The 12,498-nt window shown below is 41.7% G+C and overlaps 1 protein-coding gene across 3 annotated transcripts in view; it reads left to right on the top strand.

Moving 5' to 3' along the window:
* The window catches only part of PRDM6 (PR/SET domain 6), a 124,761-nt gene that overhangs the window by 70,205 nt on the left and 42,058 nt on the right, over window positions 1-12,498 (top strand). For all 3 annotated transcript variants that reach the window (XM_070233165.1, XM_023617794.2, XM_070233166.1), the window contains one exon: window positions 10,363-10,705. In XM_070233165.1, coding sequence (XP_070089266.1) covers window positions 10,363-10,705 — 343 coding nt within the window. The remainder of the gene's footprint in view (window positions 1-10,362; window positions 10,706-12,498) is intronic.

The following is a 12,498-nucleotide window of genomic DNA, read 5'->3' as shown; positions in this document are numbered from 1 at the left end:
CAGTGAAAAACACTGGTTTCAATGATGTTATTTTTTCTTGTCACCAAATTGACTAATCTGTGAATTGATGATTTGGTATTATGCAACAGAAAAAGAAACAGAGAGAACAGATCTATCTAAGGAAGTTCATTCAGAAAAAAAAAGTGTTATTAACTTTTTCCTTCTTCACTTCTTTCTCTTTCTCTCTTACATACACACTCCAATAAAAAAAAAAATGCTCATACTACTACTGATCCAAATGCTGATGGTCAGATATTTCTTTTCCATATTGTCTTTATTTTCTTTGTAAAAAACAGAATCCTCAAAAAGAATATTACTATCAACTGTCCTTTTATACTTTACCCTAACCCCAAACCAATCTCAAATCAAAACATGCATCTTTGGACATATAGTACATTCCTCTTACCTCCCAAGTTTCCATTGGAAAGTTTTTTTTCTAAAGTGATACTGCTATGTGAAGGAGTGTCTGTTTTCATAAGAGAAAATCTCAGTGTTGGACCCGAGTGTGCAGTTGGTGTTAGAGACAGATATAGGTATGCAGGCTAGTATGCTTTCCTCTCAGGATGACTCCTTGCCCCAACTTCCCTAAAGCTACTTCTAGGTCCTCACAAAGAAAGGCACCAGTATAAGCCCCCATGATCTGCTGACGTGGGCCTGTCTGTACGTTAGAACCTTGACATAAACTAAGCTTCTGAAGTATGGAATTTGATCCAACAGAATTCCAGAAATCCTATAATGTCCTCTGCTTCCTCCTCTAATACAACCTGCTATGGACTCTGAAGACATTATTCTGGTGTGTTTGTGTTGAGGAATGTCGAGAGTAAACATATCAAAGCCTAGAGTTCTGAAATACATAACACAGAGTCCAAATATTCATTCGTTGGTTCATTCATTCATTCATTGATCAGATATTTATTGAACACTTACTATGGGCCAGTGTCTTTGCTAGGTCCTGAAAATACAGCAGTGAACACAACAGACAAGAATTCTTGCCCTCATGGAGCTTACATTCTAGTGGAGGGAGACAGATTATCAGCAAGTAAATGAGCAAATAAAAAGTTTGTCAGGTGGTGATAAGTGTAGAGATAAAGCAGAGAACGGGTAAGGAGTACCAGGAGTTGAGAACTGCAGTTTTAGGGAGTGATCACGGTAGGCCCTACTGGGAAGGTGGCCTTTGGGCAAAGACTTAAGGAAGTGAAGGAACAAGCCATGTGTTAGTTTGGAGAAGAGTATTCCAGGCATCCAGACTAATAGTCTAAAGGCTGCAAAATGGGGATATTCCTGGCCTGTTGGAAGAGAACCATGAGGTTGAAATAAGTGTGTTAGAGTGAGTGAGGTGGGGAGAAGTCAACTCAGATATGGGGAGAGCTAGGGATCTTGTAGGGCCTAGGAGGCCACCGTCAGGATCTGGCTGTTACTCTGTGTGGGCCTGGTGAAGTTGTAACGGGATTACTCTGGCTACTGAGTGGAGGCTACACAGTAAGAGGTGAGAATAGAAAAGGGAATTCAATTAGATGCTCTTGCTGGAATCCAGGGGAGAGATGATGGTGGTTTGGACCACAGTAGAAGTGGTGGAGGTGGTGAGCAGTTGTTGGATTCTGGATATATTTTGAAAGTCAAGCCAGCAGCCTTTGCTGATACTCTGGATGCTGAATGAAAGAGAAAGGAGTCGAGGATAACTCTGAGGCTTTGGTGTGAGGAACTGGAAGGATGGAATGGCCATTTACTGAGTTAGGAGTCAGAAATGGAAACTGTGGAATGACTACTTAGGGAACGCATTTCTTCCCCTTGACAGGGATCTCTGGAGTGGAAGTCACACATCCACAAGATTGCTTCCACCTCATGATGTGGTGCATGGATGAGAGGGATTTAGGGCTGAGCTGGAGGATTATGGGGTCTTATGTGCCATTCAAAGACACCTGACAATGGACGTCTAAGAGTGTAACTTCTGGTCTTCAGATTCAGCGCTGCAGTGCCATCAAAAAATGTACTTTCCGGAAATAACATATGTTTTGCTTCTCAATCCTTCTTTCTCCTATAGTCCCACCTATGGGAAGCATTCTTGAGATTGTTGATTAGAGTATTGAATAAACTCTACCAGGGCATATGTTATGTCATTTAGCACCTGAAATCCTTGGAAGGAAATTTGCAAAGCCACAGCAGCTTGAAGTATTGTGGATTCAGTAGGTAAACTAGGCAGCTCTTTTGGGTTGAGTTCAGAGCTCTAAGTAAGGGTGGAGGGAAGTTTAAAGGGAATTAAGTCATTGACTAAAATGCTCAACAGTGACAATCTCCCTTTCCCCTAAGGGCACTATAGGAATTTTATTTCAGTTCCTGTCTCAAAGTCATATATCTGTCAGTGATTGGCCACCCAAGAAACCAGCAGAAAGCTTCATCAGATAGTGTGGGGGAAATATATGACTTTGACTCTTAACTCTAAGATGGATTCTCATTCCATATGATTCACTGAGAGACCTGGGAATGCTTTATAATGAGGGTTCCTTATTCTGTACTGAGAAAATACTCTGCGTGATTTAAAAGCACAAATGTGTGAAAGGGCATGAACAGATAATTTAACAGCTAGCCTTCCACAGCCCTGAGTAATTTAAATCATCTCAACAGGATTAGCAATTCTAAGACAATTTTTATCCTACTGAGCTAGCCACAAAATAAATTAGGTACCTTAAAAAGAAGCTTCTTGAGATCAAAGACTTATTTGACAAAATGCCCCCACAGAGCCTCCTTGTAGTGCTATGCACCCGGTAAACAATTAATAAATGCTCACGGGATAAATATTGAGAATTTTATTGCCATTATTAGGAGGGATTAAATACTTCAGCCAGATTTTTCTTCATTAATGAAATTGATACATGGACCAAGACATTCAAGAAAAATATGATTTTACTTAGTGAATAATACTTATTAAGCACTTTCATTTATAAAAATATCATTTTCTTCCCATGGTTCTTTCAACATCGAAAGTACACATTTCCTACTGAGCATGTGTGGTGGGCTCAGGCTCCAGTCACTGCCCTTCTGGCAGCTGCCGTGAAGCAGTGGGGCATACACAGTGCCTGGACAAGCCATTGAAAGCTGCCTTGCCCCGAAGAGAAGACAGCGTTTCACACAGGCATTTGAGTTCTGGAAGCAATTCCTATGTTATTTTCTTTTAAAAACCCATAGTTATGAATGTAATAGAGCTCCAAAGAGAGAGCCACTCCATCCACTGTGGGCCTTTCAGAAGAGCCTGAAGGAACGCCTGTGTCGACAGATTGCATCCGCAAGAAGGAATGAGGTTCCCCAAAGCTTCCAGTGGGGGATTAGCTCCTGCAGAGTGTAAAGACCGTAGTGTATTCATATTTGTTTCAGAGGAAATTAAAAAAAAACCTGGGAATAAATGTTCAACAAGTCTTCCTGCTGCTTTTTCTGTCTTGGCATATGAAGCTGAGGTAGCAGAATGTGAAACTTGATGGCAACCCAGGGGTTGCTGCACTGAAGTAAACTCTGCCTCCATGAGGCCAGCCTTTTCCTACTGATTTTACAGAGCAGAAAATAAAAAGGGACACTTCTGCATAGTGCCCCTTACCCCCACCACCTCACCACAATGAGAAACTAGGCCCAGGGTAAGGAAGGCCCTACTCAAGCCTTCTATCTATGAACACTGAGGAGACTAGAATATAGTTCAACCCAACAAGAACAACAGTGTGCAAGGCCCTGTGTGAAACATCGTGATGAGCTACAAAACTCAGGCCCTGTCCTCAAGGAACTCAGGCTAGAAGAAGGCACATAAGCATACAACTACAGTACAAAACACAATGCAGGTGCCACATATGACGGCCAGTGAGCCTGAGCTCCAGGGGTGTTAGACTGAGTATTAATGCAGTTGGGAGGAGTCAGGTTCCAGGCCCGCTGTGCACAGTGGGAAGCTGAGATTGGACTCCTTACATAAATCCAGGAACTGGGAGTTACTATTTTGTCCCAGAAAGGAGACTAGAAAAATGCTGCCCTCAACCAGTAGGCCAGGGAACCATCTGTCTTGGGCCATTAGTGAAAACAGAGTGTCACACTCTAAAAACCAGCCACAACTATAGGATAGTGTGGGGTTTGATTGTGCACAAACTTCCAAGTATGGAAACCCTGGGCCAAGAAAGGAATATAAAAATTGGTCTAGAACTAGAGAATCCTGTAGGGTCCTAGAAGAAGCAAAGGCAAAGGAGAAGTCACCCCACAGGGATGCCTCTGCATCTGTGCAGGACTCCAACAGAAGGCAGCACCCACTGAAAATATGTCCACAGAGAGAAATGACAAAAGACACAGGGAAACTTGCTGTCGTGAGAGATTTCACCTCGTAGGTGCTGTGGTGTGCTTCCTAGATCCCAACCTTGCTACAGGATTGAGGTGTTCATTCCCCTCGTTTGTGGGAGTGTAGAGCGGAGAGCTCTCGGATGAGTTTGTCTCCAGGAATTGCCTCCAGCCTAAGAGCTATTTTACTCTTGGTCATTCTACCACCCCACGTAGCTCATGTCCAGTGACTAGTCATTGTGGAGAAGGACTGGTTCTCTTGTTCCAAAGCAGGACAATGCTGAAGGACCTTCCCAGCTCCAGAGCTGTTAATCTCCTCCCTCAACAGGATCCCCTTGCCTCACTCCCCAACAAGTGTCGATCCCAGGAGCACTTCTTAGTAAAGCTCCTGCACACAAAACTGCACATCTCCCTTTCAGAGTTTTTTCCCCCAGGGGACCTGACTTAAAACAGGTCCTCCAGATTTCTATTTGCAATCCAGATCTCTCTGCTGAGCCCCAGACTGCTATCCAACTGTCCACTCCACGTCTGCCCTTGTGTGTCTCATAGGCATCTCAGACTAAACCAGTAAAGCTGAAACCATTCTACTCACCCCCACAAACTGCCTCTCCTCCAGTTCGGTAACTCTCACTCCCACTCCTCCAATTGCTCTTTCTAGAAACCTTGACACCTCACTCTTGCTCATCCTTCTCTCCAGTCAGTTATGAAGTCCTGTTGATTGTATACTCTTAAATGCATTTCTTTTCATTTCTGCTGCTACCACCTGGTTGGCGTCACCATCAGCTTTGGCCTGGACCACTGCACTAGCCTTCTGCATGTCACATTTTCCCTTTTAGCATCACTGCGGCCAAAGTGAAGTTTCATTGATTTGCTTATTTTATTGTTTCAGCTTAGTCACTTGTTTTGTTAATAGGTAGTTCGGTTCCATAGATCAAAATCCAGAAAGTACTATAGACATATAGTTCTCCTTCCCAGAGGCAATCCGTTGACAGGTTCTTAGGTATCCTTCCAGACGTATATTTTGCCCAGTCAGATGTGTTCTCCCTCTCTTTCTCTTGCTCTCACTCCAACCCTCCCCCTTTTATACAAATAGCAGCATACTGCATACATTGTTTTACATCTCACTTTTTCATTTAACAATATAGAGTGATGATGTGTTTAAAGCATAAATCTGATCACCTCAGACCCTAAAACCAAAAAAACCTTTTTTGGTTTTTCCCACCTTTGCCATTACTCTTGTTATAAATCCATAGTTCTTTAATGTCGTAGCCTATGGGCGGCATATAGTGTCCATAAATATTTTGCTTGGCTCACATAGTGTTTTACAAAGTTAGAATTCAAACATCTTTAGACTGGCCATGCCCTATTTCATTTGCTGCAGACTCCACCATCCTCTGTTGTATTAACCCACCTCCCATCACTTACTTCCATTACCTGCCCAGCTCCCGTAGGCCTTGACGGCTGTGCTGCCTTCCTCTCCAGCCTCAGCTGCAGCGCCTCAACCCTTCTTGCTCTGGCCACATTAGCTGCCTCTCAATTCCTTCAGTGCCCTGAGCTCCTTCCTGCCGCAACAGGCCACACAGACCCTCTGGCAAAGCTGCCAGTGTTTCATCTCCTTGAGTTGCCTTTTCCTCCTTTTGCACCTGTCTGATGTCTGTGTACCCTTCAGGACTCACATTCAAGGTCACTCCCTCCGGGATGCCATCCCTCACACCCCGAGGTTAGCCATCCCTGATATATGCTTTCCTGGCACCTCTTTATTCTCTCTCATAGCACTTATCACACTTGGACCAACTGTATGTTGTCAATTCTAACATGCATATATTTTTCACATTTTAGTCTTTCTGAATCTGGCAGATGTCTTAGAATTAATGGTGACTTGCAATTAATGGTGCAACTTGAAATTAATGGAATTTTAGAGGTGATGTAACTGAGTGAATATTTATCTGTAAAAACCTTTGTTTAATGTCAGTCTCTCTCACTAGAGTTTAAGTGGCGTGAGGGCAGGGGCTGGGGCTTTCTTTCTTCCCCTGTAACCACAGCACCAGCACAGGGTCAGGCATGTAATGGATGCTTAGTAAGTACTTGTAGACTGACTGAATGGACAAGGGGGTAAAGGAGGACCTTGTTTTATGGATCCTGAATTGGCCTCTCTCAATCTTTTAATTTTCCAGGATTTCATGAGTTCGTGTTCTTCCTTGCCTATATCCTTTAAGGCTTTGAGAATTTGCTCTCTTCCCCTTAATCTTTGTCTTATAGACTGAAGAGATTTTACTAGCTTAGCATGTCTTCATGAAGAAACCACTTCATCTTTTTGGTCATTTTCTTTAGTCATCTCTGTGCTGTTTGCAATTGTCTATACTATCTTAAGTTGGGACGAGATAGTGTTTTCTGATTCGTTTCCTGTCCTCTTCCTGATAATTTCCTGTTTTGTTAATACCTTGGATTATTGTAGCCATGAGGCTGGTATTTAGCAAGAATAATCCTCTCTGTCCTTTAGTCTTGCTTTAAAAGTCTTGCTTTAAAAAACTATGCTTTGTAGATCTCTAGGGTCCCATGGAAGTGTGCAGGAGCTCTGCAGAACAGTTTAGAGATCAAATATGGTTGCTTGTGTGAAAATTATTCATTCCTATCCTTACTTTTTCTTCTCTCTGAATTATATGCTCATTTCATTCAGTTGGATTGAATTTATTCACAAGTACAATAAAGGATCATGCCAAAAGTAGAATATAGAGTGAAGTCTTGCTACCTATATCTTGAAACGTATTGCATTTGCTTTGGGGTATCCCAGAGAAGAAAATAATAAAAGAGAGAAGAATTTTATTGCAACCATCCCCACTCTTATGGCTTAAATGCTATCATTATCATTAACTCAGATCTCATACATCCCAGATTATTATACAAACTGGTATAAATTTTTCTTTATTACCATTTTGACCTTGATTGTTAAACTTAGAAAAACATTCGTTGGCCCACAAATACTTTTGTTTAACATAAAGGTTATGTGACCTTAACAATTTTTGAAAATTGATTTTATTAGGTTACTTTCCAGACGCATAAGTGAGAAGTCAGAATCTATAATCTATACTTGAGTATTATTTGTATTATTTTCCTCCAGAGGCGTTATATTCCTCTTTCCAATAGGGAAGCTTCGGCTGGTTTTCCTGCTCCCATGCATGTCGATGACATCTTCATTCCACAGTCTTCCTGCCCTGCCTGCCCCCTGCTCATCTGGCGTTTCCCAGCCTGCAAGAGCTTAGTGTTGCCTGAAAACTTGTGGGTCTCCCATGCTTTGTCTCTTCTGGATTAGCTATAAATGGGTTAAACAAGACGAGTTCTCCCCTGATCTCTGACAGTGCTGCAGTTTTAATTTTTATTTAAAAAGTGCCAAAACATGATAAAACATTCCTCCTTATCTTTCAATACCTATTTAAAAAGTAAAAGTCTGTGTGCAATCAAGAATTTTTGAAAGTCAAAATGTGTGCACAAATTTTATATTGATTATGCACTTTTGCTCCAGAAGTTGTAATTAGTACATAAATGTTTATATATAAAATATACGTACATACATAAATATGTATATGTATGTGTGTATGTGTGCATATATAATATATTTTGGTATATATGATATGTATTTATACATACACACAAAAACACACTATGCTAGCTGTAAAAATGTCTTTTTATTTTTGAAACACAGCTAGTAAACAGAGACAGCATAGGCGTGTGGTCAGAAAGAAACACCCTGGAAGTCAGAAAGCTAAAGCTTCCAACTTAGCTGTGTCCTTAACTGAGTGTCTGACCCGGGGCAAGTTATTGGGCCTTCTTGGGCTTCCACTTTTTTCATTTGTAATAACAGAGGGTAGGATTAGATCAGTGATTCTCTATGCTGATTGTATATTAGAAGCACTTGGTGAACTTTAGAAAATGCAGGTGCCTAGGCCCTACCAAGAGATTCTGATTTAATTTTTAAAAAAAATCTCCCCTGTGAATCTAATGTGCAGTCAGGGTAAAGAATTGCCAACTGGACAAACCCTAGGCTCTCTCTAGGCCTGTGAGTCTCTTGCTTTGTTTTTCCTTCCTAGGACAGTTGCATCATGCCAACAGAGCCCTGTAGACTCAGCGATTCCTTTTGTTGGATTCATCCAATACACATGATTATACAGAATGCTGAGTCGAAGAGTCCTTAGTGGCAGCATCCCGATCCCTCTATGTCCCCACATGTGGTATCTACCTGTCCACTCAAGTGGGGAGACTTCCGCAGTCACAGTCCCCTACCATTCTCTCTCTGTAGTTGAGGACACTTGAGTTTCGTGCTCCGTAGCAACGGTCTGTTGCGGGAAAGGATGGGAGCTTCCGGTCCATGTGTTTTGTTCCTTGTGGCCTTGAACCAGAATGCCATAGTTTACTTCTCATCACCAATCTTTTTGCCAATCAACCTTTTCAAATATTTTGATCTCTAAGTCCCTTCTCTTGACCACCCTGTAACTTTTAATCCCTTTAACCCCTGAAGTAACCAATAAATACATTTTATTGACACAGTAGTTAATTAAGAAAAGGATAATAGTTTTTAAGCACATTAGGTTCTAATCACCTATGAACCTATGGGTTGACCAGTGAATACATGATACATGTTCTTAACACAATAACAACCTAAAAAAAAAAGAATAATGAATTTCAAGTATATTAGGTTTCCCTCCTCGAAAACGTTTCTTAGTTCTAGTTCTTTCCCCACTCGTACTGCCACCACCTCAATTTAGGTCCATCTCCCTTCATTCCAGTTTCTTCTCCTTCTATAATAATAAGAATAGTGGCCATTGTTGATGGTAGGTCCTGTGATGAGTACTTTCATTACCTCATTTAAACCTCATAAAAGGGGGTTTAAAGATGAGCAAACCAGGGCTCATAGAGCTCAAGATCTATTGAGTGGCAACAATACATTTACTAAATGCTGTCTGTACGTTATCTCACTCAATCCTTCAGGTGACCATTTTACCAAAAACTAAATTGTGGATTTCAGTGTTCCATACTTGCCCACAGTCACAAAGCTAGTAAATAGTGGAATTAAAATCTAGGCCATCTCAACCACTAAGCCATGCTGCTACTACTTTTTGGATTATTACTGTCACTGTCCTCATTTTACAGATGGGTAACTGAGGCACAGAGAGATTGAATAACTTGCCTGAAATCACCAAGCTAATAAAAGGCATAGTCGGGATTTGAATCTAGGTCTTTCTGATTCCAAAGCCTGAGTTGCCAGCAGCATACTCCGCTGCCTCCCGCTCTTCCCTTACCCACTGCACCCTGTCTGTGCATCATACCTCACTCAAGCCCTCCCTGAACACTGCTTCTTTTGTTCTTGCTATTTCTCTGCTCAGAAACAGTCTGTGTCTATTTCCTAGGCCTGAAGTCTTTATTTATTTATTTGGACTTTAAAGGCCCTCTGAGGTCTACACCCCTTACCCCTTATTCCCACAGTACTGAGAAGCCATGGCCTTCTCGGTCAGCCTGTCTCCCTCACTGTCCCACCAGCATGCCAGACTTCTGTCTCCAGACATCTTTCATATTGTTCCCTTCATCTCCTCAGCCAGTTTTTCTTGAATACGTGTCCTGTGCTAGCAAGGTCTGGTGAAAGGCCTGAATCTACCTTCTCTGTACCGCTCAAGGCCACCTCTCTGGACAGCCCCCCACCCCGTTCTTCCTCCCTTTCTTTCTGGGTCTCTCCCATCTGAACTCCTTCCAAAGCTGGGGTGCAGAGTGGACCCTCATTATGGAGTCTTTCTGTCTCAAGTCATAAGGGAACTCTTTGAGGGCAAAGACCGTGTACAAACAATCCTGAGCATATGGTACTGGCTTAATAAATAGGCATTGAATGAGTTATTAATTTGTGATAATAGCGCTTTTCTCCTCAAATCAAATTGTCTGCTATTATGTTAATTCTAAGTCTAGAAAAACAAATTTTTTAGATGTTGATTTATAGGAATTTTTTTGAAACGTGTCATTGTGCTTATTTTAAGGGCTGATAAAACTGATCTTTTATAACTATTGCTGTTCTCCCAGTAAATGTCCCCTCGACGGTAATGGAAGCCATGTGCAGACAAGACGCCCTGCAGCCCTTCAACAAGAGCAGCAAACTGTCCCCGGCCACCCAGCAGCGCTCCGTCGTTTTCCCACAGACTCCGTGCAGCAGGAGCTTCTCCCTCCTGGACAAGTCTGGGCCCCTTGAGTCAGGATTTAACCAAATCAACGTGAAAAACCAGCGAGTCCTTGCGAGCCCAACTTCCACAAGCCAGCTCCACTCGGAGTTCAGTGACTGGCATCTCTGGAAATGTGGGCAGTGCTTTAAGACTTTCACGCAGCGGATCCTCTTACAGATGCACGTGTGCACGCAGAACCCCGACAGGTAACCCCCACCCTCACTGCTCACGGTGTGTTCGCTTAGTGACACCCACTGCTTGCCTTCCCGCAAGGTTCCAGGCACCTCCTCCAGCTGCACCTCAGGGACAACCCTGTGATAAGAGGTGTCTGCGTTCTGGAAGGTCAGAGAGTAATAAATGTGAGGCCACTGCTTGACTGTATTGTTTAGACATGTTCCATGAACAGTGGCTGCAGACAAGAATCAGCTCTTGCTTTCCAAACTGTCCAAGTCTTAGGGGGAGCAGAGTAGAAGGAACACTTATGAATATCATAGATGGAAAAATGAGGTCATGATAATTAGAATCCTCTCTGTCTTCCAAAGATAATATAGCTGGCTGCTCTGCTGCTGTCACAGCCGTTTCAGGGTTCACCTCCAGTGTGCCGTGGGTATGAACTTAATTAAGTACTAAGAGGTAATGAATTGGAATTTTTTGCTTAGTACTATTTTTCTTCAGAGCATGCAAACCCATAAATCCTGCAAAGCTGTCAAAAGGAAATACCTACTCTGCTAGTGATGTGGAGGAAAACAGATGCCACTTATTCAATAAACTAATATCCACACAGAAGAAAAATGTTGACTAGATACCTCAGAGTCAAAGTTGGTTTGAAAGTTTGTCAATAAAGAATTTTATGGCCATGAACTGAGGATGAAATTTAGCTGAACAAGTGAATTAAAATTTCAGGTACTCTGACGAGTGGCACAGTAGATATAATGGAACTATTATTTATGAATCAAAACTGGTTTATTCGACAGTCTTGATAGCTGGGAGCGCAAAAGACAAAAATCAAATTAATTCAATAAGAAAGGATTGTGTTTTCTCTCTCCTTCATGTCCTACGAAAATTTGATTAAACCCAAATATCTAAGAATAGCATTGAAAATGCACTTTGAATATAAAAGTAGAAAATGATTTTTGGAAATAGGGTAGGAGACTCAGAAGCAAGACTTCTGAATTATTTTCTTAATTTGGCCATCGATTAATCTTAAGCCTCTCCATTCTCCTTGCCTTGTAATATACAGCCAGCTCTCCCCTCCCGGCTCTGCAGGATATGACCTAGCTAGTGCTGGAAAACACTAGCAGGGAAGGTGGGTGGCGTAGAGGGGGTGGATCTTTTCTAAAGTAATAATAATCCATTTTAGGGTACATATGCACATTTACACGTGTGTATGTTTTTATTTGTCCCATTCTAGAAACCACTTGCTTAGCGTCAAGCATTGCTGTAACTAATTAATGTTGAAATGTTTGCATTAGGGCTGTTAAGGCAGCTGTGTCTTTACAATCTTTTACTTTAAATAGGAGAGCCCCCTGGTGAAAATATCACCAGACTTCTGCACATCTTAGTACCATTGGCTTTAGAGGGGATACAAAAGTTTTGAAACTGTTCTCCTCACTCAGGAAGGATTTTTTTGAAAGTTTGCCTTGCTTACAAATACACATATAGCTTCAAGATACATCTACTCAAAGTTTGCAAAACATTTTAGTAGTGTTTTAAATATAAAACATGCATTAAAATTGTGTTATTATGAACTTGCTTTTTAAATTGAGTGAGTTAGGTGTATGGACTTACTATTTGCACAGGTTGATTGTTGTTATAATATCAGAACATGCCAGGTAAAATGAAGTGACAGTTGAAAGTTTCTGGATACTGGAACTCTGAGCTTAGCTTTGAGTGTGAGATGATTTCATGCTGAATGTCACATGAAGCAAGAAAAATATGCCGTGGTAAATAGAAAGATAGTGAAACAGACTGTTTTGTCTGACCCCAGTTATACTTAGAA

This window comes from Equus caballus, chromosome 14, assembly GCF_041296265.1.
Source record: "Equus caballus isolate H_3958 breed thoroughbred chromosome 14, TB-T2T, whole genome shotgun sequence".
NCBI classification, from domain to species: Eukaryota; Metazoa; Chordata; class Mammalia; order Perissodactyla; family Equidae; genus Equus; species Equus caballus.
Note: the sequence above shows the minus strand (reverse complement) of the source record. Positions and strands in the feature narration are given on the sequence as shown.